General features: G+C 35.7%; 1 protein-coding gene across 2 annotated transcripts in view; it reads left to right on the forward strand.

The window, feature by feature from the left end:
* BMP5 (bone morphogenetic protein 5) overlaps positions 1–27,495 on the forward strand; it is a 161,636-nt gene that overhangs the window by 79,743 nt on the left and 54,398 nt on the right. For both annotated transcript variants that reach the window (XM_049776899.1, XM_049776900.1), the window contains exon 3: positions 19,258–19,406. In XM_049776899.1, the coding sequence (XP_049632856.1) occupies positions 19,258–19,406 (149 nt within the window). The remainder of the gene's footprint in view (positions 1–19,257; positions 19,407–27,495) is intronic.

The raw sequence follows: 27,495 nt of genomic DNA on the forward strand, positions 1-27,495 counted from the left end.
CTTCTTTTCATGAAAACATTTCTTTTACAGCTAGCATAGAACAAAACAAAAAAGAGAAATCTAGAACATTTAGTTCTAGTTAAGTTGATGAGGGAAAAAAGACAGAAACAAAAAAACACAGTAGTTCAATACTTTTAAAAATGCTTGGCAGTCTTTAAAACTATTAATTTTGGTTGATGCTTTTTGGTTTTGTTTTGTTTTGTTTTGTTTTTCAGCCACACAGTGCTATACTCTGAGCTTATTTTAGTCTCTATGCTCAGAGATCACACGACAGGGCTTGGGGAACTACATGCAGTGCCAGAAATCAAACACAGGTCAGCCAAATACTAAAAAGTGCCCTGCTACTAGTGCTATTTCTCCAACCCCTTTAAAATGATTGATTTCTTGGAGACAGAGATATAGCACAGTGGGAGGTCTTTTGCCTTGCATGCAGCTGACCCAAGAAAGACAGTGGTTCGAATCCCTGCATCCCATATAGTCTCCTGAGCCTGCCAGGAGTAACCCCTGAGCACAGCCAGGCGTGACTCGAAAACAAAATAAAACAAATTATAGATTTTTTTTATTATATTACAGAGAAAAATAATGTTCCTACCTTGTTACCTATTCTTGAGTATTGATTATTCTTTCTAGCTTAAAAATATCTCCACATTAATATAAGACTATTTCCAAAACTATATATACTGTATTGGCAAAGAGTATAGATGAATCATTAAATATGAAAAAAATAATTATCTTAGTACAGATTTTAGTGCAAATATTAGTAAAAAACAGTACTTCTAAATACTACAATATTTGTTTTTAAAATATGTTATTATAATATGTGTATTTTTACTTTTCTTTCTTTAAATATCTTTATTTATATGATTTGATTACAAACATGATTGTAATTGGGTTTCAGTCATTAAAGAATGCCCCATTCACCAGTGCAACATTCCCATCACCAATGCCCCAAAACTTGCACATCCCTACCTTCCCCAACCTCGCCTATATTTGAGACAGTCTTCCTACTTCCCTCATTCATTCACATCATTATGTTAGTTGTCAGTGTAGTTATTTCCCTAATTGCATTTACCACTCTTTGTGGTGAGCTTCATATTGGGAGCTGGACCTTACAGCCCAATCTCTATTGCCTCTGAGAATTATTACAAAAATGTCTTTTATTTTTCTTAAAACCCAATAGATGAGTGATACTATTCTGTATCTATCTCTCTACCTCTGACTTATTTCACTCAGCATAATAGATTCCATGTGCATCCATGTATAAAAGAATTTCATGAGTTCATCTCTTCTGATGGCTGCATAATATTTCATTGTAGATATGTACCACAGTTTCTTTAGCCATTCATCCTTTGAAAGTCATCATGGTTGTTTCTAAAGTATGACTATTGTAAATAGCATTGCAATGGATATTGGTGTGAGGAAGAAATTTTTGAATTATATATTTTTTGTTCCTAGGGTATATCCGTGAGAGTGGTATAGCTGGTAAATATGGGAGCTCAATTTCCAATTTTTTGAGGAATCGCCATACTGTTTCCCATAAAGGCAGATGGCATTCACACCAGCAGTGAATAAGAATTCCTTTCTCATCGCATCCATGCCAGCATTGCTTGCTCTCATTTTTGTGAAGTGCGTTAATCTTTGTGGTGTAAGATGGAACCTCAAATTTGTTTTGACATGCATCTCCCTGGTGACTAGTGATGTGGAGTTTTTATTTGTTATGTGCTTTTGACTATTAATATTTCTTTGACAAAGTGTTTGTTCATTTTTTCTCCCCATTTTTTGAAGTGATTAGATGTTTTTTCTTGTAAAATTCTGTCAGTGCCTTGTAAAATTTGGATATTAGCCCCATATCTGATGGGTATTGGGTGAATAATTTCTCCCATTTAGTGGGTGGCTCTTGTATCCTAGGCAGTATTTCCTTTGAGGTGCAGAAACTTCACAGCTTAAAATATTCCCATATGTTTATCTCTGTTTCCACTTGTTTGGAGAGTGCTGTTTCCTCCTAAAAGATGCCTTTAGTCTCAGTGTCATGGAGTATTTTACTTACATGTTGTTCTATATGCCTTATGGTTTCAGGTCTGATATCAATGTCTTTAATCCATTTGGATTTTACCTTTGTACATGGTGTTAGCTGGATGTCTGAGTTTGCTTTTTTGCAAGTGTCTAAACTGTTGTGCCAACACCACTTGTTAAAGAAGCTTTCCTTGCTCCATTTAGGATTTCTTGCCCTTTATTAAAGATTATGTGATTGTCTGTCTGGGGAACATTCTCTGAGTATCCAATCCTAATCCACTGATCTGAGGATCTGTCTTTATTTCAATACCAAGCTGGTTTGATAACTATCACTTTGTAATACAGTTTAAATTTAGAAAAAGTGATGCCTCCATGTTTTTTCTTCCAAGAATTGCTTTAGCTATTTGTTTCTGTTTATTGTTTCAAATGAATTTTAGAAATGCTTTATCCACTTTGAAGAATGTCATGGGTATCTGTAGAGGAATGCATTAAATCTGTACAAAGCTTTGGAAAATATTGCCATTTTAATAATGCTAATCCTGCCAATCTATGAGCAGGGTATGTGTTTCTATTGTCAAGTGTCCTCTCTTATTTATTGAAGCAAGGTTTTATAGTTTTCTTTGTACAGGTCCTTCACTTCTTTAGTCAAATTGCCTCCAAGGTATTTGAGTTTGTGTGACACTAATGTGAATGAGGTTGTTTTCTTAATGTCTATTTCTTCCCTATCATTATTAATGCATAAAAAGGCCATTAATTTTTGTATGTTAATTATGTAGCTTGCCACATTACTATATGAGTCTATTGTTTCTAGAAGCTTTTTGGTAGATTCTTTAGAGTTTTCTAAATGTAGTATCGTCTCATCTGCAAACAGTGAAAGCTTGACTTCTTCCTTTTCTATCTGGATGTCCTTGATAAACTTTTCTTGCCATTTGCTTGTGGTAGATGGCCTTAACTATATTGAAAAACTTCCTTTCATTCCCATTTTCTGAAAGTTTTTTTTTATCAAGAATGCATGTTGGACCTTATCAAATGTTTTTTCTGCATATATTGATATGATCATGTAGCTTCTGTTTTTCTTGATATAGATGTTGTGTATTATTTTGATAGATTTACTGATGCTGAACCATCATTGCATTCCTGGGATAAAACCTACTTGATCATAGTGAATGATCTTCTTGATAAAGTATTGAATCCTATTTGCTAGGACTTTGTTGAGGATCTTTACATCTGTGTTCATCAAGAATATTGGTCTTTAATTTTCTCTTTTTGCAGTATCTATGTCTGATTTTTGTATCAAGGTGATATTGTCTTCATAGAAACTATTTGGAAGTTTTCCCATTTTTTTCAATTTTATGAAAGAGCCTGGCAAGGATCGGAAGTAGTTCTTCTTGAAGTTTTGGAAGAATTCATTAGTAAAACAATATGAGTTAGGGCTTTTGTTTTTGGGCCAATATTTGATTACTATTTTAATTTCCTCAATAGTGATGGGGATGTTTATATATATTACATCTTACTTATTCAATTCTGGAAAATTATAAGAGTGCAAGAATTTATCCATTTCTTCTAGGTTCTCATAGTTGATGGTATAGAGTTAATCAAAGTAGTCTCTGATTACCCTATGCATCTCTGCAATGTCTGTAGTAATCTCTCTCTTTTTATTTCTAATATGAGTTATCAAGGTTATTTCTCTCTTTCTTTGTGAGTTTTTCCATTGATCTATCAATTTTATTTTTTCAAAGACCACCTTTTGATTTCTTTGATCTTTCGGATTTTTTTTCCTGACTTCATTGTTTTTTGCTCTAAGCTTTGTTATTTCCTTCTGCCTACCTATTTTTGGTTCCTTTTGTTGATCATTTTCTAATTTTATAAGCTGCCTCATTAAGCTATACAGGTATGCCTCTTCTTCTTTCCTCTTAGGTACTTGCAAAGCTATAAATTTTCCTCTCAGTATTGCTTTTGCTGTGTCCCTTAGAATTTGATAGTTTGTGTCTTTATTGTCCTTTGTTTCCAAGAAAGTTTTTATTTTCTTCTTGATTTCATCTTGAACCCACTGGTTGTTCAGTAGTAGGTTGTTTAATTTCCAATTGTTAAAGTTTTTCTTCTGTGCCCCTTTGTAGTTCATCTCTAATTATGCATAATTCACTATGCAGACAAAGTTAGCCTGCATAATTTGTATCCTCTTGATTTTTGGAGGTATGTTTATGTGCCAGTGTGTGATCTATTCTGGAGAATTACCCATGTACATTGGAGCAAAATGTTTATCCAGGTTTCTGGAAATGGAGTGTCCTATGTATATCTACTAGGCCTCTTTCTTCCATTTCTCTTTTCAGGGCTAGTATAATTTTTTTTGGTCTTAGTCTGGTTTACCTATCAAGTGTTGAGAGGGCCGGGTTGAGATCTCCAGCAATTATTGTGTTATTACTGATATCCTCTTTTAAATTTGTCAGTAATTGTGTTAGATATTTTGCTGTTCTCTCATTGGGTGCATATAATTTTAGTAGCGTGACTTCTTCCTGTTTCACATATTCCTTGATTAGTATGAAGTTTCCATCTTTGTCCCTTACAACTTTTTGAGTTTAAAGTTTATGTCATCTGATATTAATATTGCCACACAACCTTTTTTTTAATAGTGTTGTTTGCTTGGATGATTTTCCTCCAGACTTTGAGCTTGAGTCTATGTTTGTTTTGACTGTTCAGGTGTGTTTCTTGTCGGCAGCAGAAAGTTAGATTCAGCTTTTTGATCCATTTAGCCACTTTATGTTTCTTAATTGGTACATTTAGTCCATTGAAGTTGAAGGAGATGATTGTCATGGGATTTAATGTCATATTTTTGTGTATAAGTTTGACTTGTCTGTTGTTCTGTCTTGTCCTAAAGTAGACCTTTCAGCTTTTCATTTAAAGCCGCCTTTGTATTTATAAAGATTCTGAGGTATTGCTTATCTGTCAAACTATGTATCTTTTCTTCAAACCTGAACATGAGTCAGGCTGGGTGCAGTATTCTAGGTGAAGCATTCATTTCATTCATTCTTGTCACAATATCCCACCACTGTCTTCTGGCCTTGAGAGTTTCTTGTGGCATGTCTTCTGTAAATCTTAAGAATGCTCCTTTGAATGTAATTTCCCATTTATCTTGATGTTTTCAGTATTCTATCCTATTTGAGCCAACATAAATATACACGCATATGTAACTACCTCCATACCAAACACATTTATATATTGTGCTTAGAACATGACCCTGAGGTAGCCAAGACTGATTCTTTGAACCCTTACACATACAATTTTAAGTCTCTCTGATAACTTGAAACTAGAGGGCCAAATTAATGTCAAACCTGAGGAATGAATCTTCAGGAAGATTCACTTAGGAGAGGTATGCCTTATTGTATTTACATCCCCAATAAACAAAGATTCTTAGATCAGCATTACTTTCTCTGGTGTTTTTCCTTACTCACATAAATTGTGGTACTGAATTTCTGGGAAGTATCTAAGTTCTGGGAAAGGGTGGATGGGGAGGGAATCCTGACCAGTAGTAGAGGTGTGGTGCAAAAATATATTGTGCATGAAACCCTATCATTAACAGTATTATAAACCAAAGTGCCTAAAATAAAAGAAACTTTTAAAAAATAAAAAATAAATAAAAACAAAACCTAGCACACCAATTTTTACAAATCTATTAATTTCCAGTAGTATGTTTAAAAGGCTGATTATTATGAAAGTAAGAGCTGCTTAAATATATTTACATTTAATTTTAATTGTAAATCTATACATGACATTTTTATCTTTGAGTACCTATACTTTATACAAAATTAATATTCAATAAGTCTCTCTGCACATTGAAAATTCTTGTTTAATAATCTGTATTTAGCATTATATGACTTCATTTAATTGTTTGAGATTATTTTGACCTATAGCACTGTTTTGAAAATATTAAATGTTGATATTGCTGTAATGTCAATAAATCAATTATTAACATCCAGAATTATTATTCTTGCTTTTTCAAAATATCTTACAGATTTAATTATATTCTGTTATCTCTCTCTCTGTTAAAGTTTTAGCGTCTAGTGTCTCTGAATATGCAGATAAAGGTGAGTTTTCAAAGAGAACAATAAATATTCTGGAATTGCTGAGTGATTCCTTATCTAATGTACTCATAGTCCTTAAAATTAGGGGATTTGTAGCTAAAGACACACAAAGAAGAAAGTGCTGTAAAACACAGGGAGAAGATGGGAAGAGACTAATAAAAAGTCCTTTCCTCACAGCTTCAATGGAACCAAGCCTGATAACACCTATTTTTATTTTTAGATAATTTGTATTGTGACCAACGTAAATTACAAGTATTCCACAGTAATAATTAAAGTACATAGTATTATTGAATCAGGAGTATTCCCACCACCGTTGTTGTTCCTCCCACCAACCCTGTTCCCAGCATCTCTCTCCTTTGCCCCCCAGACTGCTAGTATAACTGGTCCTTCTCTGTGTATAGCTTGTTGAAGATTGGATATTAATTCTGTTGTCATTAACTTTGAGTTTGGTGTTTAAGTCTGATCATTTTTTATTTCGACTCAATGTTTATGACTGTTTGATTCTGGTACCGTTCATTCCCTCCCCCTCAATTTCTGAGGTACAACAAGATGATTCAGTTTATGTGGTTCTGTTTGAAAAAAAAAAGAAAAGAAGAAAACAAAAAAGAAAAAACAAACAAAACAATGGGAGGAGTTCATCTAGAGGTTATAAATATTAATTTAAAAAGAACAATGAAGAAAGGAAGAAAATCATAACAAAAAGTCCAAAAAACAAAAACCCACAAACAACAACAACAACAACCAAATAAAAAGAAACAAAAATCAAACAAAAGACCAAAACCAGCAACTACAAAAAAAGTAACATAGCAACAAATACAACAACCAAACAATAAGCAAGGTTGTTTTTGTTTTGTTTTGCATAGTCACAGTAAATATTGGAGAAAATAGAAAGGAAAGTTCCTTGGCCTAAAAGATACAGGGTTTCTCCACCCTTGAAGCATACTGTCATGGGAATAACTACAGGCTCCATAAATGCTTCTTTTCACAGCCCATAGAATCTTTTTTATTTTTTATTTTTATTTTGATCAAAGTGGATTGCAAATCTTTCACAGTAATTTTTCAGGTACATAGTGACATTGAATCAGGGGCATTTTCCACCACCAATGTTGTCCTCCCTCCATCCCTGTTCCCAGCATGTATCCTGTATCCCCTTCCTTTACCCCCAGGTTGCTAGTATAAGTGGTCCCCTCTTTGTCTAGCATGTTGTAGATTGGATGTCGATTCTGTTGTCATTAGCTTTGGATTTGGTGTTTAAGTCTGATCATTTTTTTATTTCTACTTAATGTTCATATGACTGTCTGGTCTTGGTACCCTCCATTATTTTCCTCTCAGTTTGTGAGGCAGAACAAGATGGTTCAAATTACGTGGTTCTGTTTGAAGGAAAGAAAAAAATAAAATAAAATAAAATGGGACAAAAATCAAACAAGCAAAAAATGGGAGGAGTACTTCTAGAAGCTATAAATATTAATTTAAGAGAAGAAAGGGAAAAAGAAAGAAAAACATAACAACAATACTAAAAAAAATTAAAAAAAAAACTTGAAAAGCACCACCGCAATAAAGATACCAACCACTCAACCACAGTCCTGAAATAAAAACAAAACAAAACACACCAAAAAAAGAAAACCTATAGAAAAAACAAGCAACAAACAACAATAACAAAACCAAAAAAAAAAAAAGTTAATTTGTGCTTCCTTTATTTTTCTCCTTGCATAGGCACAGTAAATATTGGGGAAATTAGAAAGGAATTTTTATGGTGCCAGAAAACTTTCCATTCAGTTGCAGCTGATAGAATTGGGCCTCTAACGGGAGATCTTGATATTTGCACAAGTCATAGGATGGCACCTAGGATAGCGTCTTTCTTTATGGTTCTAGCTGTTCTGTTCCATCACTGTTGTTGTAATCTTCTGTAATTGGTGGTCTTGGTTTTGCACACAAAGATCCTAGGACAAGCCTAGGATAGATCCCTTTGTTATGTTTGCAGAAGTACTGCTCTGTCGTAGTTGTCAAAGTAGAGATCTTGGTTATGGTACAAATCCTAGGCCGAAGCCTAGGCTAGGGTCTTTCTTACTGGTCCCAGGATAATTTTTGCACAGTCATGGTTGTCAAGATCAGTCTTCTGTAGTTAGCAATCTTGCTTTTTGCACAGATTAAAGGATGAAGTGTCTTCTGATTTCTTACCGTTAGGTGATTAGATAGGACAACCTGCTCTTAGATCAAGTTGTTGCCATTTCCTCGTTGTCAGGATGTCATATCAAACCTGGCACAAACTCCCAGGGGGAGTTTGGTCCTGGTGCTGTAGCAGGGAACTGTGTCTGTTCTATGTCTGGGCTCTCGGTTGGGATTGGACATTTGCTATTTGATCACAAGGAGTCTAGGTTGGGTCCACATGACACATGTCAGGGTAGGAGGTGCCCCTGTATTATAAAATGTATGAATTCTTATCTATATTAGGTAAGAGCTTGTTTCTATACATAATATCCCCCCTTTTTAGTGTGCCTTTGCAAAAAGGAATGGTGCTTTTATATTGCTGGTGCATTTGGGGGTAAGAACGTCAGGCTGGTTTTGACCTGAGCTTTTATATCAGGCAAGACTTTTTCTTAAAGGTTTTCATACTAAGCAGAACAAAGACAGGTGAAGTTAAAGAGAAAAAGAATATATATAATATATAATAGAAGAAATAAATAAAAATAATATAAATATTATATATAATATATAATAGAAGAAATAAATAAAAATAAATTTATAATAATAATTGGAGAGAAATACAGTGATGGCTACCTTACATTTGGGAATAAGCAAAAATAGAGGTATTATTATAGAGATATTAAACATATAAAGGAAATCTAGGCTTCCACATTGTCTTTTGAGATCATCTTGTGGGGGGTGACATTCAGTGCACATTTTCATCACACACGGTGATCTTTTTTAGTTTGATAAATGCTTTGCACAAAAAGGGATCAGATACAGTACTTGTGGGGTTCTTCTAGAGCTGAATCCAGTATCATGCAACAGTACACATTTGGCAGGGTGGGGGTGAGAAAAAGGGCCACATAGCATGAGGCAGCAGAAATGTTGGTTGTAGTTTCATGCTGGGGCAGGAGATGTGAGGCTGAGAGGTTGTTTTCCCTTTGGGAGCTGGGTGATGACTTATTGGGGCAGGCAGTCATTCTAATGAGTTAAGAACTGAGGGTGAAGAGAGATAAATAAGGAGGATTATAGGATTATGATGATGATGTGTGTGAAAGGATAGAAAGATTTCTGAAGGGGGGGGAGAGATTGTTATGGAAGGGGCTATATACACTTTAGGCATGGGTTTTTTTACAATTTAGGTTGGCACTCCTCAGACTCAGAGGAGAGTCCACAGTCTATGAACTCATGCCCACATAAATACAGACATTAGTGATCTATTCTTAAGTTGTTGTTAGAGGCCTGACCCTCAGAGGATGGGTTTAAACTCTTAAGAAATAGTTGAATTAAGTAAAGATAAATAGTTAATTAGTTTAGTTATAGATTAGGAGAGAGAGAAAGAGACAAAACAAGAGAAAAGATAAAAGAAAAATGAGTAAATAGCGTAGAAATAAGTTAAAATAGGGGCCAGAGAGATAGCATGGAGGTAAGGTGTTTGCCTTGCATGCAGAAGGTCGGTGGTTTGAATCCCTGCATCCCATATGGTCCTCTGAGCCTGCCAGGAGTGATTTCTGAGCCTAGAGTCAGGAGTAATCCGTGAGCGATGCCGAGTGTGACACCCCCCCCCCCAACAAAAAGTTAAAATAAAAAAAATTTGACCGTTGCATCAGAGTTGGAAGGTTTTCCAGTTTCTAGGCACTTCATCACTTACAAGGGTGGGCCTTGAGAAATGAAGTCTCAGGGATAGATAGTGGCTGGAGCAGTTTAGATACACATAGTTTTCACGTCTAGAGTACTAAGCAATGTGGTAATGTGGACTATAAGAGGTGGTTACCCTATGTAGTATTATCCTTTGCATCTTAGATATCGTGGTACTTTTGTTAGAGAGAAACTGGCCCAAAAAACCAAAAAAAAAAAAAAAAAAAAAAAAAAGAAAAGAAAAGGGGCCGGGCGGTGGCGCTGGAGGTAAGGTGCCTGCCTTGCCTGCGCTAGCCTAGGACGGACCGCGGTTCGATCCCCCGGCGTCCCATATGGTCCCCCAAGAAGCCAGGAGCGACTTCTGAGCGCATAGCCAGGAGTAACCCCTGAGCGTCACCGGGTGTGACCCAAAAAACCAAAAAAAAAAAAAAAAAAAAAAAGAAACTGACAGCATGAGTTTTATTTAACCTAGACTGAGTTGATGTAGAATAAGAAGAAAGGAAAGAAACAGAGAAGAGAGAGATACTGAGAGAGAGAGAGAGAGGAAATGGTAATTTGCAAAGATGTGCTTGATGAGTAGGACCTGTAACAAGTCTAGTGCACTGTTAACTGTTTCAGTGGTCTGAAAGATCATATGATTTAGATCCTACTAGAAGACATGAGCAAAAAGAAATGGGTAAATTATTTTATCGAGACATTATCATAATAAACACTGAATATGGTATCTAATATGAATGAGCACCAAGATGTAAAATTACGGTGTCCATCCTTTGTTTCCAAGAACCACTGTGGACACAGAAACTGATGAATTATTTTATAATTGGTAAAATTAGGGGATTAAAACATAATGTTATTTCCGCATGTCCTCTCTTATTTCTTTTAGCAGGGTTTTATAGTTTTATTTGTATAGGTCCTTCACATCTTTAGTCAAGTTGACTCCAAGGTATTTGAGTTTGTGTGACACTAATGTGAATAGGGTTCTTTTTTTTTTTTTTTTGTGGTTTTTGGGTCACACCCGGCAGTGCTCAGGGGTTATTCCTGGCTCCAGGCTCAGAAATTGCTCCTGGCAGGCACGGGGGACCATATGGGGCGCCGGGATTCGAATCGATGACCTCCTGCATGAAAGGCAAACGCCTTACCTCCATGCTATCTCTCCGGCCCCTAGGGTTATTTTCTTAATGTCCATTTCTTCCCTATCATTATTGTTGTATAAAAAGGGCATTAATTTTTGTGTGTCAATTTTATAACCTGCTACATTGCTATATGCATCTATTGTTTCTAAAAGCTTTTTGATAGAGTCTTTAGGGTTTTCTAAATATAGTATCATGTCATCTGTGAACAGTGAGAGCTTGACTTCTTTCTTTCCTATCTAGATTCCCCTGATATCTTTTTCTGGCCTAATCACTATAGCAAGTACTTCCACTACTATAGTGAAGAGGAGTGGTGAGAGGGATCAACCATGTACTGTACCAGAATTTAGAGGGAAATCTTTTAGTTTTTTTCCACTAAGGATAATATTTGCCATTGACTTATGGTAGGTGGCCTTGACTAGTTTGAGAAAGGTTACTTTCATTCCCATCTTGCTGAGAGTTTTTATCAAGAATGGGTGTTGGACCATATCAAATGCTTTCTCTGCATCTATTGATATAATCATATGATTTTTTATTTTTCTTGTTGTTGATGTTGTGTATTATGTTGATGGAGTTACGAATGTTAAACCATCCTTGCTTTCCTCGGATGAAACCAACTTGATCATAATGAATGATCTTCTTGATAAGAAATTGAATTCTATTTGCCAGAATTTTATTGAGAATCTTTGCATCTGTATTTATCAGGGATATTGGTTTGTAATTTTCTTTTTTGACAGTATCTCTGCCTGGTTTTGGTTCGAAGGTGATATTGGCTTCCTAGAAGCTGTTTGGAAATGTTCCCGTTTTTTCAATTTTCATAAAAGAGTTTGGCCAGAATTGGTAGTAGTTCCTCTGGAAAGATTTGAAAGAATTTATTAGTGAATCCATCAAGGCCTGGGTTTTTCTTTTCGGAGAGACATTTAAAATCCATACCCTGCTCTTGGATTGGCAGGATTAACATAACTAAAGTGGCAATACTCCCCAAAGCTTTGTACAGATTTAATGTGATCCCTCTAAAGGTACCCATGACATTTTTCTTTTTTTTTTCTACTTCTTTTTTTCTTCTTTATTTGAACATCTTGATTACATAAATGATTGTGATTAGGTTTCAGTCATGTAAGGAACACCCCCTTCACCAGTGCAACATTCCCACCACCAATGTTCCAACCCATGACATTTTTCAAAGAAGTAAATAAAACATTTCTGAAATTCATTTGGAACAATAAACACCCTAGAATAGCTAAAGCAATACTTGGAAAAAGGAATATGGAAAGTATTACTTTCCCCAACTTTAAACTGTATTACAAAGCAATAGTTATCAAAACAGCATAGTATTGGAATAAAACAGACCCTCAAATCAGTGAATTGGCTTGAGTACTCGAAGAATGTTCCTCAGACATACTGTCACCTACTTTTTGATAAAGGAGCAAAAAATCCGAAATGAAACAGGGAAGGCTTCTTCAATAAGTGGTGTTGACACAAATGGTTAGCCACTTGTAAAAAAGCAAACTTAGACCTCCTACTAACACCATGTACAAAGGTAAAATCCAAATAGATTAAAGACCTAGAAATCAGACCTGAAACTATAAAGTATATAGAAAAACATGTAGGTAAAATGCTCCATGACATTGAGACTAAAGGCATCTTTAAGAAGGAAACATCCCTCTCCAAACAAGTGAAAGCAGAAATAAATAGATGGGACTATATTAAGCTGAGAAGCTTCTGCACCTCAAAGGAAATAGTGCCTAGAATACAAGAGCTACCCACTGAGTGGGAGAAACTATTCACCCAATACCCATCAGACTAGGGGCTAATATCCAAAATATACAAGGCACTGACAGAACTTTACAAGAAGAAAACATCTAACACCATCAAAAAGTGGGGAGAAGAAATGAACAGACACTTTGACAAAAAAGAAATACAAATGGCTAAAAGGCACATCAAAAAATCTCCACATCATTAATCATCAGGGAGATGCGAATCAAAACAACTATGAGATATCATATCACACCACAGATATTGGCACACACCACAAAGATTGAGAACAAGCAATGCTGGCAGGGATGTGGGGAGAAATGATCTCTTATTCACTGCTGGTGGGAATGCTGTCTAGTCCAATTTTTATGGAAAGCAATATTAAGATTCCTCCCAAAACTGGAAGTTGAGCTCCCATACAATCCAGCTATACCACTCCTAGGGATATACCCTAGGAACACAAAAATACAATACAAAAATCCCTTCCTCATACCTATATTCATTGCAGCGTTGTTTACAATAGCCAGACTCTGGAAACAGCCTAGATGCCCTTAATAGATGAATGGCTAAATAAACTGTTTTACATATATACAAAGGAATATTATGCAGCTGTCAGAAGAGATGAAGTCATGAATTTTTCCTATACATGGATGTATATGGAATCTATTATGCTGAGTGAAATAAGTCAGTGAAACACAGAATGGTTTCATTCATCTATGTGTTTTGAGAAAAATAAAAGAAATTTTTGTAATGATTCTCAGAGACAAAATAAAGGAGGACTGGAAGGTCCATCTCACGACATGAAACTCACTACAGAAAGTGATGGGTGCAGTCACAGAAATAATTACACTGAGAACCATCATAACAAAATGTGACTGAATGAGGAAATTAGAAGGCCTGTCTAGAGTACAGGTCGGTGTGGGGTGGGAAGGAGGGACACTTGGGGCATTGATGATGGGAATGTTGCACTGGTGAAGGGATTTTTTATATACAAAATGCTAAAATATAATAAAAAAGGGAAAAATAAAAATAGAACATATATTTTTTAATCATTGCAGCAAGCGCCTATGGCTTTTTATCTTCACCTGACTCTATAGATAAATACCTTAAGACATTATTATAGACCTTTGTAATTAGAGGATGATTACATACCTGTTCTCTATAAACTGCTGTTTCCATAGTTGCTGTTTTCTTTATGGTATAATGAATAAACAAGGCTTTGTGTTGCCCTTCTTCTGCATGATTTTAACAGTTCTCCTTGCTATATGTGAACACCCATGGTGTTTAAAGTTTCTACCTTTGTGTTTCTTCATAGAAAATAATATGCATATATGTATATATTATAAATACCTCAATAAGTGCTATCATTCTGTATTTATCCTTCTTCTTCTTCTGGGTTACTTCATTCAACATAATATGTTTGAGATCCATCCATGTTGCTGCAAAATTCATGTATGTATCGTTTCTAACTGGTATCGAGATTGGATTCAAGTCTTGACTACTGTGTTGAGTGCTGCGATAAAAAGTGGAGTGTATACATACTTTGGGATCAATATTCTCGTGTCTTGGTGATAGACTCCCAGAAGTGCGATTGCTGGGTCATATGGCAGCACAATTCTGAGTTTACTGATCACTCTCCATACTGTTTTTCATAGGGGTTGACCAAGCAGTATTCCTATCAGCAGTGGATGAGAGTTTTTTTCTTATCACGTCCCTGACAACAGAAATTGGTCCCATTATTTTGACTAGGGCTATCCTCACTGGTGTAAGGTGGTACCTCATTGTTGTCTTGATTTGAATTTTCCTATTGATGAATGAATGTGAACATGTTTTCATGTGTTTATTGGCAATCTTCAGGTCTTCCTTGGAGAAATGTCTTTTCATTTCTTCTCCCTAATTCTCTATGGTTTATATCTATATAATATAACATATATATGTTATATCTATATAATATAACATCTATAGATGTTCTGTAGCTCACTTTTCTGAGTGCTTTATATATCCTAGATATCAACCCTTTATCTGATGTGTTGAGTGCAAAATTTTTTTCCTATCCATTAACTGTCCTCTGGCTTTATCCAGTTTCTTTCAACATGCAGAAACTTTTCAGTTTGATGTAGTCTCATTTATTTAGGTTTGATGCTAAAATTCTTGCCATTGGCATTCTATCATCAGACTTTTTTTTTATATATACAGGTCTTAAAGTATACTTTCTATTTTTTCCTCAATGAACTTTATAGATTTGGGTTTGATTTCTAGGTCTTTAATCCACTTTGAGTTTACTTTTTTGTAAGATGTGGGTTATGTTCAATATTTATTTTCTTCCAGGTGGATATCCAATTGTTCCAACACCATTTGTTGAGGAGACTGTCTTTTTTCCATTTCAAGTTCTTGGCTCTTTTGTCAAACATTAGTTGACTGTATATTTGGGTATATATCCCTGGGCATTCTATTTCAACCCACTGGTCTGAGACTCTGTCTTTGTTCCACTACCATGTTGTTTTAATCACTATGGCTTTATAGTAAAGCTTTGGGTTAGGTAAAGAGATGCCACCCAGCTTTTTGTTTTTCAGTATGGATTTGGCTAACTTGTGCTTTTGTGGTTCTATATAAATTTTATAATTGATTGTTACAGTTCTTAAAAAATGTCTGAATTTGGATAGAAATTTCATTGAATTTATGTAGAAGTTTAGGTAAGATAGCCATTTTGATGATGTTGATTCTACCTATCCATAAGGATGGTATGTTCTTCCATTTCTAGGTCCTCTTCAATTTCTTTCTGAAGTGTTTTTGAAGTTTTCATAGTATAGCTCCTTCAATTCTCTTGTAAGGTTTATTCCTAGGCGCTTGATAGGAATTTACTTGGTATTTTATATGGAATCGACCCCTTAATTTCTTTCTCTTCTACTTTATTTTTATAGAGGACTGCTACGATCTTTTGTGTATTGACTTTGTAGCCATCTACTTTGCTGTATTGGTTAATTGTTTATAAAAGTTTTACTGTGGACTCTTTAGGGTTTTCAATGTATATCATCATATCATCCTCTCTCCAGAGCTGAGAGGCCAAGGCAAGGAGATGGCAACTCCTGTGTGCTCCTGATGACACCATTGATTTTGGACGTGGAGTCATCAGAACTATAAAATAAATATTTTTGGTCTTTTTAAGTTACTTTTAAATATTTTGTTTGCCACATGCACACTGTAATTTTAACGAATATATAATTTTTAATATAAATATATATACATATATATGTATTGGTGACAATAGGTAGTGGTGCACTAGGATTACTCAGGGATTATGCCTGGTGGACTCCTTGACCCATATGGCTTTTGAGGATTCAACCAGCAAATAAGACAAACAGCTTATATCTCTCTGGTTCATTAATGTTACATTTTTATATAAAATGGAAAATAATTATATTGTGGATATATTTTGGTAATTATGTTTTCTATACATTATACATGTTTCCTATTGCCTTTTATAAAATATTAATGCTTACAATTATCTCTTGTTAGGTATTATAAGAATATATCATAATTTTTTAACAATTAAAAGCAGGTAAAATAGTAATACAAAACAATTTTCAGAAGTTTATTATAGGGAGTGAATAGTTAAACTATTTCCAGGGATAGAAGAGCTAATTTCAAAGAATGTTCAAGGAAACTATATCTAATTACTGCCACATAAAGGAGATTTATTTGTAAAATACAATTCTGGAAGATTTTTTATATGAGTAAATCTACAGAATTTTCATCATTGTGCTTATTAGCCATAAACTTAATTCTCCAAAAGCACACTCTGATGTTTGTAGGTAACACAGAAGAGTTTGTTATGTAAAGAAAGGAGAAATTTAAGGAAAGATATTATCATTAGAAAATAAAATAGTTTACTCTCAACCATAGGTAATCATGAAGCATACAAAAACATTTGAGCCTTACAATTTTAGAGGTGAAATAGAAATTTATGAAAGTTTCATACAATAATGTTTGTCTTTAATTACATCCCTGTAAGTTGAGATTTATATAATTAAAATTTAGCACTTTCTTGCTTTCTTTGGTTGTGTTTTTTCCTAAATCTAATTCACTAAAACTGAAATTATTCTCATTGTGGACATATTAAAATATTAAGACATAAATTTGGATAATTTAGGGATCTCCTGTTTTAGAAAAATGTTTACAATAATAGATAATTCATATAAAGAATGCTTATTTCTATTAAATAGTTGAATTATTTTTATACTTTTCTATTTTCCTTTTAATTTTTTAAACATTTTGATTCATGCCAAAATCTGGCATTTTAAGATTTTTAGAGTTTATTATAAGATTTTTTCCATAATCCAAATGAAAACAGACTCTGAAATAGTGAAATCATATCTAAGATTTCAGCCTCAACTGTATTTACCAGAGTCCTACTAATTTTATGATCCATATATTTTGAATTTCATTTGTGAATTTCCCAAGTGTGGGGAAAGATATGAAATTTGATATTTTATTATATTGTGAATATAATGGGTCTTTGCATTTCATATTATAACTAATGAAATACTTGCATTATGTTAAAACGTATTTATTTTATACCTGAGGTATCTCATTGTGAGACCTATATTGGATATGGAAAACTGTCTTAATCCATACTTTTTTGAGCAATTTAATGCTCTGATGGAGAATGGAAATTTCTTATGTAATTCATAGTATGGTAGCAGGACACAGTACATTAGTTTTAACATCTCTAGGTTAATGGAAGAATGCCATAAATCAAGTATATAGCTTCTAAATAGTTACTGAGTTAAATTTATCTCTACCAAAATTATTTCGATTTTTAATTGTTATTCTATATTTTTAATTTTTTACTAGATGCTCTTGCTTCAGCTTTATTTCAGATTTGCTTCTGTTTACTTCTGTCACTACTGAAGTGATTTTTTAAAGCAAATAAATGGCAAATTCTATAGAACATTATTTAGTATAGATTGACAGTTTTGATAACCTCTATATGAATAATATGCTCTTAAACATCTTCAATCTAGTATGAAAGGTCACAAAATACATAATAATATATGTCTGTTCTACTTTGAAGGAACTGTGATGTGTTCTTTAGCCTACCTAAGATTCAATTTCACCAGTATGATAAATTTTGAAAATTGTCAGAATATTTAGTTCAGAAGTTTCTTATGGTCAAAAATTAACAAAAATATTTCTTATAATTCTACAAGTATCCATTATTTGTAAATTTAATGTTAGCATTCTGATAAATAAATATTAATAAAAACATGTCAATGTTATCTTTAAGCATTCGTGTTAATATTCCTAGATTAGAGCACTAATGCATGCAGATAGAAATCAAGGTGAGTTTGAGTAAATGTACTGCTCAATTCATTGAATTTATCATTAAATACACTGACTCATTCTGCTTGACTACTCTTAACCATTGAAATATTATAAATATATAATGGTTAAGGAAAAATGAAAAACTATCTTGAAAACAGATGCTTACATCATATTTTCTTCTGTACTCCATCTCTTGAAATTCTACATCTCTATACTAAATTAGAGCAGGAGCAACTTTTATTTTCATCTCATTTAGTTTACTTTTGCCATTGAACTGGCTGAGAATGCTGTTACAGAGTGCTTTCATGGAATATTGACTATTAGGGACAAAATCAAGACCACTAGGTTAGTTTGAAAGGCCAGTGATAACACCCCAAAATGAAAATTGTTTTCAGAATTACTAAACTGCCTATGTTTTAGGTTGGGAAACGCACAATGTTCAGTATTTTATTATTCATCACTTGTGGTACTTGTCCCTTTTGTTTTTTTAATTATTTCCTGCTAGTTTAAAGACTGCAATCAACCCAGATGCCCTTCAACAAATAAATGACTAAAGAAACTGCGGTACATATATACAATGGAATACTATGCAGTCATCAGGAGAGATGAAGTCATTAAATTTTTCTATACATGGATGGACAAGAAAATTATTATGCTGAGTGAAATAAGTCAGAGGGAGAGAGATAGACACAGAATAGTCTCACTTATATAAGGGATAAAGAACATTATCGTAATAATACCCAGAGACAATAGAGATGAGGGCTGGAAGGACTGGTTCAGAATATGAAGCTTCCTACAAAGAGTGGTGAGTGCCATTAGAGAAATAACTACACTAACAACTACCATGACAATGATAGTGAGTGAGAGAAGTAGAATGACTTTCTCAAATACAGGCAGATGGTATAGGAGGAAGGTGATGGGGGCATTGGTGGTAGGAATGTTGCACTGGTGAAGGGAGGTGTTCTGTTTATGACTGAAACCCAACTACAAACATGCTTATAATTATAATGCTTGAATAAAGATATTATTTTTATAAAAGAGAGCATTTTGATGCTTTTACTTAAATATAGAGGGTCATGACCTTTGTTCAACCTATAACTTTTTTGAAAATTGTTTATTTTTCTCCTTAGGGATGCAGATCTATTCTTGATAGACACAAGAAAGACCCAAGCTTTTGATGTGGGTTGGCTTGTCTTTGATATCACCATAACCAGCAATCATTGGGTGATTAATCCACAGAACAATTTGGGTTTACAGCTTTGTGCAGAAACAGGAGATGGTAAGTAGCTCACTTTTATAGTGTCCTACTATATAAATATGTATATATATATGTATTAGGAGTTATTACACTTTATGTGATATAGTTGAATTATGTTTTATGGTATATAAATACCACATTACAGATCATAGTGCAATGTATTAATTGTATAATTGTTTCTTTTGAAAATACTCTCAATATACTTTTTTTAACTAGAATAGCAGTGGGATTTGAGGTGTAAAGATATATTGTTACTATTATTCTCAAAGAGTCTAATATTGAAGATAAATATGCAAAATATATATAGCACTACTGTATTATAAAAGCCCTGGTAAGTGATATTACATAGTACTATAGACATATATCATAATTATGATTATGGTTATACAATTACTTCATTCGTAAAGAGTACTAGAACACTATATTGAAGAAAAATACTGTCATGCACAAATTACCTAAAGAATGACAAAGGATTATATATATATTTGAAAATGTTGCTAAGGAAACAGGCCTTATATACTACCAATAATAAAATTAGATTGGAAAGAAATGAGGATCTGATAACTGAATCACAAATAATACAAAATAATTTAAAGTTGGTTCTTAACATAATTTTTATTTGATCAAATACTGTACCTCCAGTATTTGTAAAACGTATTTTAGCAAATCTTTATTTTTTATTTTTTTTCCTGTAAATCCTTTTTATTTGTTTTGCAGGGTTTTTTTTAAATAATTTTATTTAGGGGCTGGAGCAGTAATGCGAACAGTAGAGCATTTGCCATGAAGATAACCTAGGACAGACCATGGTTCAATCCCCTGGTGTCCAATATGGTCCCCCAAGCCAGGAGAGATTTCTGAGTGCATAGCCAGAAGCAAGCCCTGAGTGTCACCAGGTGCGGGCAACAAAACAAAACAACAAAAACAAAAAATATTTATTTATTTATTTATTTAGATTTTTTGGTCACACCCAGCGGAACTCAGGGGTTGCTCCTGGCTCTTTGCTCAGTAATCACTCCTGGCAGACTCTGGGAACCATATGGGGTGCCAGGAATTGAACCCGGGTACATCCCCAGTCGGCTATGTGCAAGGCAAATGCCCCACCATGTGCCATCTCTCCAGTCCCTGTTTTGTGGCTTTTTTTGTGTGGTTATTTTTTTATTGTAAGAATTTATTCAAGAGACAAAATCGATTAACATAATGAGATAAACTGACATAACATAATATAGTAACATAGCATAACATAACATATAATTAATATAATATAATAATGCATGTAAGTCAATGAACATTTCTAAATAAAACGCAATTTTTTTTATCATAATGACTTACATATCTTTCACAGTAGTGTTTTAGGTACATATTAACATTGAATCAGGGGAATATCCATCATTCCCAGTTTTGTCCTCCCTTCATCCCTGTTCCCAAGCATATATCCCTTTCTCCCTCCTTTATCCCCCAGAATGCTAGTGTAACTAAAAGCATGTATGTTAACACTAATGTAAACCATTTTTTTTTCAGTTCCAGGTATTTTTGCTAGTGGTTTCTTAAAGGTTAAGAGTCAAAGGAGCACTGTAAAAACAATGTTAGAGTGTCAATTACCATTTGCATGGGCCCACCAAAATATGGGGAAATATCATGGAAAGGAAAAACTTTTGGCCTAAGTACAAGGAGACCTTACCCCTGAAGTTTCCTGACATAAGACCATTTCTAGGCTCCAGGCAAACTAGTTTGTTCAATCCTGGTCATTGTCTGTAGTGCCCATGCAGTTATATTTTTCACAGTGTTTGTTGTTGGTATCCTGTTTCTGTGTTGGTATCCTGTGTTGGTATCTTGTTTCTGGAATCTGTTTATCCTACATTGAAGTCTGGATGGTGTGGAGCAGTGTCTAATTTCAACTCAGAATTAAATGGCAATGCAGAAAGCACTGTCCAGTATGCAGGTCGTTGTTGTTGTTTAAATCTTCTCAGTGTTAAGGGAAGACTCTTTTGAGTAAATCGAAGTCAGAGCAGCCATAGGGTCTTCCCTGGTAGAGAATTGCTTCCAGATGATGACATAGACAACTTTGGATGTTTCATAGATGGCTTCCCTGGTTCAGGGATGACTGGAAAATGTCCAAACCTCTGAGGCCTGTGCCAGGTCATCATGTCAATGTTCAGGGTGTAAGGTTCCTTTGCACCACTAGATTTGTGTGTTCCTATCTCTATTAGATAAGAACTTATTTGTATGTATAGTATTTTCCATTTTAATGTGCCCATGCAACAAGGAATAGTGCCACCTGGCGTTATCAGCGCATATGAGGGCCGCAGGAATAAGTCCAACAATCCCTGAGACCTGGTTCAAACATAAGCATTAAACTGAGGGACTCTTTCACCAACAAACATTATTGAACAGTTCACAGAGAGAAAAAAAAAGATTAAAAGTGGGGAAAATAAATAATCTAACTTAAGACAGTGGACACAATTGTCACCGTTTAAGAAAACTTGTGTGTTCCCATCTCTATAAGAACGTGTTTGTATATAATTTCCCATTTTAATGTGCCTATGCAAAGGAAGAACAGTATCACATGGCAAGATTGGTGCCTATGGGGATGCTAGAACAAGTCCAACAATTCAATTGATTTGGTCCTTATATAAACATTAAATGAAGGGACACTTCTACAAACTTCCTTATTTAACAAATAATAAAGGGAAGGAAAGATGGAGAGGGACTCTTTCATCAAAATACCTTTTTGAACAGTTCACAAAGAGGAGAAAAGATAAAGAGTGGGGAAAATAAACAATCTAGCTTAAGACAGTGGACTCAATTGTCACCGTTTATCGGAACTAATCAGAAACCTAGTGTGGTAGCAACCACAGTTACACAATAAAAGAAGGAAGAGGCCAAGAGGTCCTTGAGAGTAAACAAGTAGGAAAAGAGTACTGGCCTCTTCCCAGCCTGAGTCCATCCTCTCATTTTTATTTTGAAAATATATGGTACCCCGACCCAAAATGGTCTCTTCCCAAACTAAAAGTCCATTCTCCCATTTTATTTTAAATATATATGGTTTTTGAAATGGAGACCAATGAAAAAAAATACCAGTGAATGTCATGATATAATGTCCCGACATACACCAGTGCTGCATCGGCCTGCCATCCACTCCATGTGTCCCCCACTTAGTGTCGGGAGAGAAAGAGGGAAAGCCTGAGAACCACGATAGAGTCCACCTGGGCTGGCAACCAGGGAAGACCTGGAGTAGGGAGGAAATATGGGAATGGCTGGAGGCCTGCCAGGCCTCCCAGAACCCCACAAGCTAGGGAAAATGCCTGTGGTCTGGGGTGTCCCCTAACCCCATACCTGGGAAGAGGCTGCCTCCAGGATCAAAACACTGGAAGCCAGCTATCTGCCCTGCCCCTCCCTATACTCCTCCTCCCTATAGTAGGGAGGGGAAGAAGCCTGGAGACCCTAAAAGAGTCCACCTGAAACTCACAGCAGGCCACACAAGGTGGCACTCAGGCCGGGCCTAGAGTCCAGGGGGAAATAGGGAATGGCTGGAGGCCTGCCAAGCCTCCAGCACCCCCAAGCTAGGGAAAATGCCTGCGGTCTGGGTCTGGGGTGTCCCCTAACCCCATACCTGGAAAGAGCCAGCCTCCAGGATCAAAGCACGGGAAGCCAGCTATCACCCGGCCCCTCCCTCTGCTCCTCCTCCTTAGAGTAGGGGGGGAAGCCTGGAGAGCCCTAATAGAGTTCACCTGGAACCCACAGCAGCCCCCCCCCCCCGAGGTGGCACTCAGGCTGGGTCTAGAGTCCAAGGGGAAATAGGGGAACGGCTGGAACACTCCCCAAGCTGTGATTGGGACTATGAAGTACTGAAGTTAAGGGTAAATGGGGGGTATTGATGCTTGGGGGTGATAGATTTAAGGAGCGAAAATGAGGTTTACAGGGGTGTGCGAAAGGGTAGAATACAAGATGGACATTCTACATACACAACACATATCTGAAGGATAGGATATACTATTAATATTTACTGTGTGCGCAGGGGCTATCGCCCCCATGCGGTTTTGAACATGTAGATTGGTAAGAAATTGCCAGAGACTGCCTTAATAAAAATGAGCAGCTCTCAGCAACCCCCAATTTGGACCCACCTTTTCTGGCCGCCTGGGCTGGGTCCCAAGGAAGGCCTGGAGGCCTGGAGGCCGGGGAGCAGGAGAGAGGATGGCTGGGGGCCTGCCAAGGCTCCCAGCACCCCCAAGCTAGGGACAAGGCCTTCGAACTGGGGTCTCCCCAGACCCCATGCCAGCTAGAGCTAGCCTCCAGATCAAGAAAGGATTCGGTAAAGAACCAAAAGCCAGGATCTACTCGCCCTGCTCCCTGTGCCCTCCCCCCTTCACTGTGGAAGGGCTGGAAAAGCTTGGGATCCCCTCCAGGAGGGATCACACGACACCCACCTTTTCTGGCCGCTTGAGCTGGGTCCCAGGGAAGGCCTGGAGGCCGGGGGGCAAGAGAGGGGATGGCTGAGGCCTACCAAGGCTCCCAGCACCCCCAAGCTAGGGACAAGGCCTTCAAACTGGGGTCTCCCCAGACCCCATGCTGGCTAGAGCTAGCCTCCAGATCAAGAAATAATTCGGTAAAGAACCGGAAGCCAGGATCTACCCGCCCTGCTCCCTGTGCCGTCCCCCTCCTCTTCTCTGGGGCAAGGGTGGGGAAAGCTTGGGATCCCCTCCAGGAGGGACCACCGAACACCCACCTTTTCTGGCCATCTGGGCTGGGTCCCAGGGAAGGCCTGGAGGCTGGGGGACAGGAGAGGGGACGGCTGGGAGCCTACCAAGGCTCCCAGAACCCCCAAGCTAGGGACAAGGCCTTTGAACTGGGGTCTCCCCAGACCCCATGTCGGCTAGAGCTAGCCTCCAGATCAAGAAAAGCCAAATCTTTATTTTTAAGAATCTCTGAATGATATTCTTGTGCACACACATATTCATTTGGTTTGTGCTTGTGAAACGACTTAGTGAGGACTGTAGTTGAATGTGACACAAAGCAGGACCATGAGATATTTGGTCAATAGGACTGGGAATTCAAGGCAAGTTTTAGAGCTATTTCAACCTTTGCCACACAAGGACTACATTTTCTAAATTCAATTCTGAAGTGTCAGGTGATTTACAATTATATTTCTCACAGTAGTAAGTTGGAACACAATTTAGATTTGTTAGCTTGACTTATCATTTTTAAGATGAAGAATACCAAACAGACAACACTACTGTCTGTTATCACACTCAGTATCCTAAGGCCAGGCCAAAGGGGGAATAGTTAAAAAAAGGAATGATTAATTAGCAAAGGTGCTTTATGTTTTACTGATTTTAGCTTCTTGCAAGATTAGATAAGATCAGTATTTGTCTTATTATTTCTCCTTGCCATATTACACTAAATTCTAATAGCCAGAGTTCAGTAAAGTGGATCTAATTTGAGTGTCTTTTAAGGCATTTTATTTCAGTAAGCAAATTATTTTCATAGTGGCACTATTTTGCCTATAACCAGAGTTATAGCTTATGAATAATACAATAAATTCTTGTATATCCAAAGATCGTACATACAGAATTATTTCAGAGGTAGTCTAGTGAAGATTTCAAATGCCACAGGTATTGATTTGTTATAAGTAATTTCATTTATTGGAAATGTGATAAAAGTTTTAGATAGACCCAAACAATTCAGACATTTTCACAGATTTTAATTGCAATGCAGAATTTTGGAATTTTTTATTTTAATCAAAGTGGATTACAAATATTTCACAGTAATATTTTAGGTACATAGTGATATTGAATCAGGACCAATATTGTTCTCCCTCCACCCCTGTTCCCAGCATGTATCCCTTACCCCTCTCTTGTATCCCACAGGCTGCTAGTATAGGTGGTCCTCTTTGTGTCTAATATATTGTAAATTGGATATAGAATCTTTTGTCATTGGCTTTGGCTTTGGTGCTTAAGTTTGATTCTTTTTTATTTCTACTTAATGTTCATCTGACTGTTTGGTCCTGGTACCCTCCATTATTTCTCCCTCCATTTGTGAGGCAGAACAAGATGGTTCAAGTTGTGTGATTCTGTTTGAAGGAAAAAGAAAAAAATAATAAAACATAATAATAAAATAAAATGGGACAAAAATCAAACAAGAAAAAAATGAGAGGAGTCCTTCTAGAGGCTATCTCTATCAGTTTAAGAGCAGAGAGATAAAAGGAAGAAAAACATTACAACAATGCAAAAAAATAAATAATAGATTAAAAAAATCAAACAAAAAAACTCAAAAGACACCAGAGTAATATAGGCAGCAGTCATACAATAACCACGGTCCTGAAATAACAACAAAACAAAGCACAAAAGAAAAACAACAATAACAAAAGTAAAAATATTTTTGATTTGTGCTTCTCTTTTTTTTCTTGCATAGGCACAGTAAATATTGGGGATATTAGAAAGGGAATTCTCTTTGCCTAAGATATATAAGGTTTCTCTGCTCTTGAGGTATACTGTCATGGGAATAAATACAGGCTCTGTACATGCTCTTTTACTCTCCCCTAGGTCCTTCTGTGGTGTCTGGAAACTTTCAAATTTTTTCAACTATCAGTTATTTTACAATTAAATCTTTAAAATTTTGTTGAAGATTTTCAAGGTCAAGCATTAAATATAGACTGACAAAGGCACATTTTAAGTAATCTTCCAAGAATTCTTACAATATTAAACTACTGTACATTTACGGTAACCACAAAAATCAGCAGTGTGGAGCTGAACAGTTGTTTCTTTCCTGGTATGTGGCCCAAACAAGAAAACCAAATTCGGGGCCGGGCGGTGGTGCTGGAGGTAAGGTGCCTGCCTTACCTGCGCTAGCCTAGGAGACAGACCTCGGTTCGATCCCCCGGCGTCCCATATGGTCCCCCAAGCCAGGAGCGACTTCTGAGCGCATAGCCAGGAGTAACCCCTGAGCGTCACCGGGTGTGGCCCAAAAACCAAAAAAAAAAAAAAAAAAAAAAAAAAAAGAAAACCAAATTGGTGGTATGTGCTTCTTCCAATCTTCTCCTTAGGAATATGCTTGAAATGTTAACTAAACAGCTTAAGAGATCTGTGAAACATGACCAGCCTTTCTCTTTCATTCCCCTGTTTTAGCCCTGAAACTTTTTTTATTTATTTTTTTACACTGTCCTTTATTTGGTTCTATTTTTCTTTAGTATCTATAGAATTTAGATTCTATATGTTTTTAATTTATCCTTTTCTCTGTGATGACTATTATTATCTTTTTCTTCTCTCCATTGTAGATTTGTCTCCTATTTTAGGAGTAATTTAACTTTATATTACTGTTGTATTATTTCAGTGGAAGTTTTTTTTCTTGAGCCTAAAGGAAGCTATTTTACTATTTTTTCAAAAGTTTCTAAATTTTTTACTTAAAAATAAGGTTTGAGGTATAAAGCATTTTTCTTTTTTTTTTTTTTGGTACTCTATCAAGAAAAAAATTTAAAAGATATAGTTTGTTTGGCAAATTGACTTTTGTGTTTTAGCAGTAGCTATAACAAATTTCAACTTGATGGAGACCACATCTTGTCTTGAAAAAACAAGTAACCCTGTGGGTATCATAGCTATTAACTGTGACCTCTTAGAGAATAGGCATGCTCCATTTCTCTTTATATATATGTATCTACAGATTCTTCGGTTTAATACTGCTTCAGTCCTTATTGACACTGATGTTTTTAATGTGATACTGTTTCAGAATATACTGACCTTCCTTTACTTTAATAACAGATCTAAATGTGTTTATTTTCTCCTCAATAAAAGTTATTGAGGGCAATTCATGTAAAAACCAGCTTTCAAGTTCATTTGTTGATTATAATTCTCTTCATTTATACCACATAAGGCTACTCAATGAGTGGCAAAACATACAAGAAAATATAGTTTAGGAGACAGATGTATGTAACTAATTTTAGGAAGAAAAAAGTTTCCCAACTGCTAAAAATCTAGTGAGATATCAAGTTACTAAAGAAAATATGAGTTAAGTTCAAACAGGATAGACATGAAAGAACATTTAACAAATGAGTGAATTTTACATAAGAAAGAAGGGACTTGTAAGGGGATAAATTTTGAATGAGGAAACAAAGTGACTC

The sequence above is a fragment of the Suncus etruscus genome, chromosome 7 (genome assembly GCF_024139225.1).
Source record: "Suncus etruscus isolate mSunEtr1 chromosome 7, mSunEtr1.pri.cur, whole genome shotgun sequence".
Classification (NCBI taxonomy): Eukaryota; Metazoa; Chordata; class Mammalia; order Eulipotyphla; family Soricidae; genus Suncus; species Suncus etruscus.